Below are 8742 nucleotides of genomic sequence, written 5' to 3' on the forward strand. Positions count from 1 at the left end.
AAAATGTAATATATAATAATAACATTATTAAACATTACTACAACAACAGAATAACACTATAATAGGATAGTGATATAATTCATAGTATTACTCTTTTGCTACACGAACATAAAATTATGAAATGACTAATGGTTTGGAAGAGAAGTGTCACATTTATGTTATGTTCTGTATATGTTTCTCTTTTAGGGAAATGTTTTCATTGTTATACGTGGCATACAGTCGACGGCTTCTTCACCGTCAAAGATGAAATAGTCGCTCTCGATTGCAGTGGATGAAAACATTGGGTCATAACATACGGTGGCTGGCTGGCTGTGGCTCAACGTTTAGGTACAGTTAGTAAACATTAACCCATGAATGGAGGAGTCTCTGTTCGGACTCTGTTCTAATGCCCATAAAACCACCATGCCATTACACATCAATAGACAAACCAAAAGGTATTTAATTATACAGAGCAACTCACCATTTAGTATCTTTGTGACAGGATTACACTGGCATACACTAGATAATATTACATTTTCTCAGCAAATTAATCCTAAGAAAAGCCTAAACTTGACAGCAACAAGTCTCGACACTGTACACTTAATCCACTACCTTTTCTTTTGTCTGTCGGATATATACATGACACGCCAAAATGGCAAACAGTTATAAGCTAAACTATTTAGCCAATGGCCTTACTTTATGCAATACTACTCCCAAACCAATGCAGCAGATCATCATCAACATCAAGGACTTCAACCCGTCGTATCGTCACCTTTCCCCTTGCAGTGTCAGTGTTGGTTGTGCAGAAACTAATCTTATGAAGAGAGCACGAGCACAACAAACAAGGTAAGAACAAAAACTTGTTCTCATTTTTTCTACCTATGTTACACAACATTCTTGGACGGATCATTATACAAGGCTTTATCAGCTTCACCATAGGTGATTGTGTCTGTTTCAATCTCATAGGATGACAGCAACCTTCTCTGCATTGAAGCAAAATATAAGCATATATATATATATATCCACAAAGAGGCAATTATATCGATGAACTGGTATAAACAAGCAATTACTTAGAATGAGGCAAGAGCATAATAATCGTACCAGTATCAACGAGGTGCAGTACCTGAACTAGGAATAGTGTCGAGACGTTAAGATTTGAGACAAACACATGGCAAAGTAGACTTGCCAGGACCAGAATCATGTAACTATATAACAAGCTCTAATCAGGTTCTTCCCCACACTACAAGAGAAAATGTGAAGACCACCATTGAAGCAGCCCAAGCAATACTTACTATATCCATGTGAATTATGAGTAATGCTATATAGTCGTGGAATGTGCAAATACTGTACAATCGTTTTGAAAAAGAGTAGGGTCCACGATTAAAAAGTAAATTTTTTTTTTTCATGTGGATCCCGTATTAATTTACTTTTTTCAAAGAGACTGCGGGATGCTTGCACAACCACGACTGTAAATATCATTTCTCGTGAATTATATCCCCTAATCTCTATTAATGTGATGGAATTATTCCATTATGGTTCACTAACCATTATTATGTTCTTTAATAATATTGGAATCCCTGGCAAAGAGTCCAAAGTTGACGAAACGATCCAATAAACCCACAATTATAATAGTTTCTTATATGATTTCTAGTTAAACCGGAATGTCCTTATTTTGTGGCAGAATCGGATGGTGAAACTATTTTAGTGGGCATTATAACTTTTAGAATAATACTAGATCCCCGCTGGGAGCGGTAAGCTTTTTATTTTTTTATTTATTTTTTTCTTTTTCTTAGTGGTTAAGAAAAAATTATTTAATATTATTGTAAATTTTTTATATTTTTTTAAATATTTAAAAGTATTAAAAAAATGAAGTGAAAAAAAAAAAAAAAAAAAACAAAAAAAAGAATTTTTTTTTGGCCTAGCGGGAGCCCCCAGCGGTGGCAGTAGCAGGGTTCTAACTTTTAAAATGTAATGTATTCACATGGCTAACTGTAATATCACATATAAACGTCACTTGCAAGCAAGCTAACTGAATGCAGGGTCATATGATGTCTATCCAATCATCCTGTGCCAGTTTTTAACCCATTAATACAGAAGCCCAAAACAACAGAAAAAATAAATCATATGTAATATATCGGACTTGGAAACATAACTGTAAGCTGAATATCCCAAACACAAAAAAAATTAATATAGAACTATGGGCCTTAAGATTGCAAAGGAGAGCAACAGAAGTTAAACTTTCATTAATATGCAACAATGGGCCTTAAAAATACCATTTTCCTACCATTCAATATCTGCCAAAAATGCAGCAGCCAAATTTAACTTTTTGGCTGCTAAAGGAGTCAAGGACTAGTCAAAGTAAAGACTAAGACTCTTGCTCAAGTTATGCCACAATAGGTAATTTACCAGTGCTGGTGCATCATGCAGATTGTCAAATATTCTCAACCATTCAAAAAAGATCTCAAGGAACCGGGTCTTACATGATCCTCAAAATCAGGGCTGGTCAGATTGACGGATAGGTTTCTCATTAACAGTAGCACCTGGAGAAGAGACAAAGATATGAACATATTACTGTGTCATCTTCAGAGCATAAGTTTATCTTTACAATTGTACCAGTTGAAGTGCAAAAAGCGAGCGTAGACATGCTAAAAGTGCAAAACGCTGAAGCACGGCTATTTTGCATAGAAATGTATGTTATTCAATTACAATAATTATCAATCACTGACTAACTAAAATTTACCCTTGATTAATGATAGTCAATTTTTTCACAACTTGGAAAATTTGGTTAAACTATGTGCTTGAGTTTGATCACTTCTGCCATGTTATACATCAAACTAGAAGTTCAAACAATTTGCAAAGATTAAGCAGAATCTTTCCTACCCAACAGTATACATCCTACAACCAGGTAATGTAAAATATTATAGGTTTACATACCGTTTCAACATCTATAGGGTCCATCTTTTTTAGCTTCTGCAGATGACCAGTAGCATTTGGATCAAAGACACCACCAATAAAGTTGTATACTTGAGCAAAGTCAGGCAGAACTGCATCAGAAAAAGGGGATTTTGAGCATGCATACATAGTGTAATACCTAAGACTTTTTCCTTTAATAAATTACCCAAGACTTACTATATCTTTAGTATGAAGAATTTTGCTGAATAATAATTGAACATGTTCCAGCATGTGTGGATGTGTTTTAATTATTTTAATATATATAGAGAAATGCTACAGCCACAAAGAGATCCTGTAAGATTCGGTTTGGCCCCTCAAATTTTTCATCTCAAACTCAAAATTCTCATCTCATCATTACAACTTTCCCAAACTCCCATATAAAATATAATAAATAATTCAACTTTTTCTTAACTCTTTCAAATTCCAAAACAATAATAATATTAAAATTTAATATTTTAATATTTTATCTTAAAACTCAAAATTTTCATCTTACTACCAAACCATACCTAAAAGTTAATCCACAAACTGACATGGCTTCATATAATATGTTAGATCTACCTTACAATAAAAGTAGCTTTATAATCTAACGTAACACATTAAGGCATGTCAGTTTGTGGATTTACTTTTGTGTAATCTCTTTGTGGCTAAAGCATTTCTCATATATATATAAATATATATATATATATATATATATATATATATATATATATATATATAAAGCTGTATGATGGTTCTGTTTTAAATTAGATGTTTACCTTTAAAAATGGAAGGATTTGTTTCTAAAAGAAAGTGCAGCCTGGTTAGGATTTTAGAGAAGTCGAAAAGGAAATAGAGAGGCATACAAATATGGATCAAATCTCTACAGAGATTTTAAGAGGAACAAGGAGCTGTTTATGACGGAATTGAAGCCCTAGGTAGAATCAACTATACCGCACAGTTCCTTTCCTCTTGAGTTTCCAGCTTTTATCAAAAGAGACCCTAGAGCCCAAGAATCAAAATGTAAGGAAAACACTAGCAGTCTCAAAAACCATCATACACTCTCTGCCAACCTCCATTCTGAAGCCCTAGTAGATGAATTCAAGAAAAAGGCCAGTGGAGAAGAGTATAAGTTACTTCACCCACAACATAAAACCACTCCCTTTGAGGAATAGTTTTCAGGGCAGAGAGAGAAGAAGGGCCATCTTAGTTAAGGATAGAATAAGTGCCAAGCACATAGGATATTACTTTTATGTTTAAGACGAAGTTTGAAGTTTATATTTCTTCATTTTCCATATTTTATGAGATTCTTTAGTTTGGTATTTTGTTTAATACATATACACATTATGAATCACTGATAGCATGCAACAAAAGTTAGAACCACCATTTTTTTAAGTATCATCTTGATTAAAAGACAAAGGGGCACACCTACAATAATTCCTCAGCAATATGTGTGTGTGTGTGTGTGTGTGTGTGTGTGTGTGTGTGTAGACACATGAAGAGAATATGACCAGTGCTTGGATTCAAACTCAATGTGAGAAAGCAAGTCTAAGTGCCAGGGTTGGCAACACGAGAAGGTTTCTATACTATATTTACATTAATCCCGTATCCAGCCAAATGATTGTATATTCCTCAACTTAAGTCTACATAAAAGTATGTTCATCAAAATCTCAACAATCACCCTTTTGGAAATATCTAGCATTCATGCAACTTTTTTTGGAAACTATACTTTGCAAATTGAATACGATGGTAGTTAAAGGATGCAAAATATGGTTTCTCCTCCAATGGTTTTTCACAAAGGAGACAAGGTGCTATTTCAGTCAGAATCCACCTGCTCATAAACATGATCGAACAAAAAATTGGTGCTTCTATCCACAGATATCATCGGCCATGGATTTATTCTAATTGCAAGATGAAGAAAATCAAAACTAAATCCAGAAGGTAATACCACATTTCTAGAAAGAATGAATACAAATATGAATTTAAAGTGCTCACCTCTTAATGGATGGTTATGATTTCCTTTGTCAATTGTTTTGACAGTTGGCGGTACTCTCGGGGTGCTTTTAGTGCTACTGCAACAGTTATTTGCCACTATAGGCACTGGAAAGCAAACATCATATGAAAACACACGGCACTTAGATGCCACAATGATTCAACTAGCACTTATACAATCCATAGACTGGATATCAGATGATATAGTACAATCCAAAACAGTAAGAAGCAAACCTTTTGTCCTATGCAATATATTAATAGTCTGCATACTGTTGTTTGTACAGGAAGACGCAGCAGCACCAGTAATAGGATCCCTAAGGATTGATGAGGAATCAGGCCTTAAGACAAATCCAGATTCAAGCAAAGTAGATGGGGTTTGAAAAGATCCGGACACTTGCAAGATCACTGGAGCTGCTATAGATGACACATATGAGCCTGGGGTTGCACAAAGTTGGTGTTAAAAACTAAATCATACTGTAAATGAAGTTTGCTGACCATTATTTGAAGACTTCTGAGGATATGGATGAGCAGCTTTCCTTTTTGGCCGAGGTGGAGGCAAATGTTCACTTGTCCCGTTCTTTTGAACCTTCATAAAGTACTTCTGTGCATGGCTACGTATCTGCAAAAGGTGTCCTCGATGGTATTGGCATTCAATTTTAAATGAACTAAAATACATGAGATGCAAAAAACTGCATCAGTTAAATGAAATCATTCGTTGCCTTCAATGCATTCGACAATGTAAAATAAATTCCTAAAGATTAAAAAAAAAAAAAAATTAAAAAACTAAACAGCAGATAAGTATAATTCAGTTAAATTACAACTTATAAACAGTTTTTTTATTAAATTATAATGACGTTTCTCATAGAAAAGATACTTTTTTATGAGTACAGAAATGACAATTGAAATAGACTATTAAAGTTAACATGAGATGTTGAGAATGGCATGGTATTATGCTAGCCAAATGAGAATCATAATATCCTATCAGCTTCATACAATGCATCATCCACCACAAGCAGTGACTGAAACGAGCGAGAAGGACACTAAGCATTCTTTAAATTCCCAGGAAATATAATTCAGGTCAACAAAATAACTAAAACTTTACTTCTTTTGTTTCCAGTACCAGCTCAATGATAGTGTACAAGCAGAGTTTTATGGCCATATAACCTAACAAAAAACCTAAGAGACTGCCACCACATTGAGAGAGAGAGCCATGATGGAAATTTAGCAACATAAATGGAAAGCAAAACAACAATACAAAGCACAAGAAGAATTTAGGAAAGAAAACAAACAGGAAAGTTACACCTTTTTAAGTTGTTATATATATATATATATATAAAAGAACAGAAAAAAAAAAAGAATGCAAAGCAGACACCCTGAAAGACGCACAAGTGGAACCATCAAGAACTCTTTATCCCTTCCCACTCTTTGAGACAGAAAAACATGATAATAACCAAGAAATAGTATAGAAAAGATAAAGAAAGTGACCTGGTTTAATGAGAAAATAAAAAATATCTAAATCTAGTTGCAACACAATAAAGGATGTAGAAACAATGCTATGAAAAATTTGCAAACAAAATGAGAATTCTGCATTTGAGATTACCTGAATAACAGTCTTAGACCCAACAAATGCTTCAATCTTTTTCCAGTCTCGGTCAAAGCTGAATATGATAAAGGAACATAAAATAATATCAGGGAATAATGCAGAAAATAGGACTGACCGGAGGTGGAGGCAAGGGGTGAGCGGGTCCCCCCCCCATATCTCTTATTCCTGAATAACAGTCTTCAACCAACAACAAATGACTTTTGCCTATTATCTCTTATTCTCTCCAACCCCGTTCTGGCTCTTCTCTAGGACCATAATTTCGAATGCAAATATTGAGTTTTGCATTGAAGGGAGAACATAATTTGTAATTTATGATATGTTACAAATATGACATGCATTAAGCATCTTCATGTTGATGAACAGATTATAATTTTTCATCTTAAATAATGTTTTAGAGGATTCCTTGTTGTATTATTAGATATGAAATATATCATATACAGAAAAAATAATACTATAATATAAGTTCACCCACAAAGATTGTTACTTTCAAGCAAGTAAATCGGGCTTTAAGCACACCAAGCTCCTCTAAGTTGACTCAACAAAGAGACAAAGTTGTGTAATTCTTGAACATTAATCAAAATCATATCGAGAAGCACATATCACTAGAATTAAAGAGAGGGAAAGCCGTTCCACTTTAAACCAATTTGATAGTATCGCATTTTTGTTGTCCAAAGTGTCAATTCACATAGAAATAAACATACATATATATAAACCCTAATTTTTGACGTTGAATATTAAAAATAGAATAAGTAAGCTGGATTTTGAGCGTACAGTTGGAGAGCCTCGAGGAACTTGTCGTGCTCGGGATCTGTCCAGCTCTCTCTGGACTTAGTAATAGTGTAGGCTTTTCGGATCTTTATACTCGGGTCCTCCGAAGAAGCGGAAGTCGAGGCCGTCGTTGTGGCAGTAACCGCGGTGGCGAAGGGTCCGAGCCCGGGAAGAGTCATTCCATTTGTGTCCAAGTAGAAGCCCTCAGCCGGGTTCGGGCTTTTAGACACCATAACCGAACGGTTCTGAATCGAAGAAACGGAGTTTTGATTTTACTCCGGAGGCTGTTGTAACACGAGCAGCCGAGCGTTTAACAAATTAACAGTATTTATGTGAACCAGTGCTGCTACACACGTACGGAAAATGATGTAAAGATAGAATATGTAAATGTCGTGCAGATGTTTTAAAAAAATAATTTATTATTAAAAAATTAATATTTTTTTGTATAAATTTTATATTTATTAGAGAAGTACTATAACTACAAAGAGATTATATAAAAGTAATTTCATAAACTCATGTAATTTAATGTGATTAGTCATATCTATTTTATATTAAAAATAATTTTATAATATGACAAATTAAGCTAGTTTGTATGATTATTGTTGTATAATCACTTTTTGTGGCAAGAGTATTTCTCTATTTATTAACTTGTACACTTACGAATGTAACTATTACTTCTATTATTTATTTATTTTTTAGAGTATGTAGGTGAGCTACCTCTAACAAACATTCCTATACATTGTTTGTAATAGTTAAAAGGAAAAAAAAAAAAGAAAAGGAAAACAAAGAAGAAGAATGGATCAATGGTCTCAACCTTGTTCTTAGGCGAAAGAATGGATGAATCACGGCACTACAAGCAACTATTTTGATGTGCTTGTAGGAGATTTTCACGTCCACTCTTTACATATCCTCGTTAAGGAAAAGCAAGAACATAGTCACACATCTAGAGTCAAAACAACAAGATCACTTGTAGTTTATTGGTGGCGCACAACATTGTACCCCCACATAGGACTCATGTGCCAACAATGAGCAAAGGAGGGGTGGTGAAGGCTGCTTTTAGAAGATCAAAGGTCGAGGAGTCAAATGGTACGTGTGTGTACTACTTATAAAATGGATGACTGAGTATGAGGACCATCGCCACTTTGGTCAGTACATACTGCTCATGCACTACTCTTATTAGAGCAGCATGGCATCAGTTCTTCCAATAGTCTAGATCATGTGTATGCAGCTGCTCATGGCAACATCAAAATGACTCTGATATGTAGCCACACTCTTCATCGAATGGATCTGCTTCTTGTAATAAACCTATAGTTAATTTACTAAATAGTCCTCCTTCTAGATGAGTTGTAATGTATGTTTATGTAATTTTAGAGGTAGTTATTCTGCAGTTGTACAGAATTGAGGTGGCACGAATATTCTTTAGTTGGTTAGTATTGTTTGTCCATTTTTAGTATAAAGCAGCAACACTGTGT

At 34.4% G+C, this 8742-nt stretch overlaps 1 protein-coding gene across 4 annotated transcripts; it reads right to left on the bottom strand.

Annotated features, from left to right (window-relative positions):
• Positions 1 to 419: 419 nt before the first annotated feature.
• On the bottom strand, positions 420 to 7583 carry LOC122289860 (protein REVEILLE 6-like). 4 transcript variants are annotated; one of them, XM_043097212.1, is made up of 9 exons: positions 7274 to 7583; positions 6500 to 6557; positions 5395 to 5518; positions 5134 to 5313; positions 4903 to 5007; positions 2914 to 3023; positions 2460 to 2519; positions 1103 to 1184; positions 420 to 962 (listed from the first exon to the last, which is right to left on the bottom strand). In XM_043097212.1, the coding sequence occupies exons 1-8, from the start codon at positions 7501 to 7503 to the stop codon at positions 1128 to 1130; spliced, it is 924 nt and encodes a 307-aa protein (XP_042953146.1). In that variant the 5' UTR covers positions 7504 to 7583; the 3' UTR covers positions 420 to 962; positions 1103 to 1127. The 4 variants fall into 4 exon arrangements, with proteins under 4 accessions (XP_042953146.1, XP_042953147.1, XP_042953144.1 ...); XM_043097213.1 differs by having other exon boundaries at positions 1081 to 1184; XM_043097210.1 differs by lacking the exon at positions 1103 to 1184 and having other exon boundaries at positions 5134 to 5310.
• Positions 7584 to 8742: the final 1159 nt, after the last annotated feature.

This window comes from Carya illinoinensis, chromosome 12 (assembly GCF_018687715.1).
Source record: "Carya illinoinensis cultivar Pawnee chromosome 12, C.illinoinensisPawnee_v1, whole genome shotgun sequence".
Classification (NCBI taxonomy): domain Eukaryota; kingdom Viridiplantae; phylum Streptophyta; class Magnoliopsida; order Fagales; family Juglandaceae; genus Carya; species Carya illinoinensis.

What these genes read in the sequence shown, in the direction of transcription:
- LOC122289860 (XM_043097209.1), bottom strand. Translation starts at nt 7,503, where the DNA reads ATGGTGTCTAAAAGCCCGAACCCGGCTGAGGGCTTCTACTTGGACACA. An exon ending in TCAGAAGTCTTCAAATAATG is followed by an intron (nt 5,314 to 5,394) that starts GTCAGCAAACTT and finishes TGTCATCTATAG; the next exon opens with CAGCTCCAGTGATCTTGCAA. An exon ending in TATATTGCATAGGACAAAAG is followed by an intron (nt 5,008 to 5,133) that starts GTTTGCTTCTTA and finishes TTTGCTTTCCAG; the next exon opens with TGCCTATAGTGGCAAATAAC.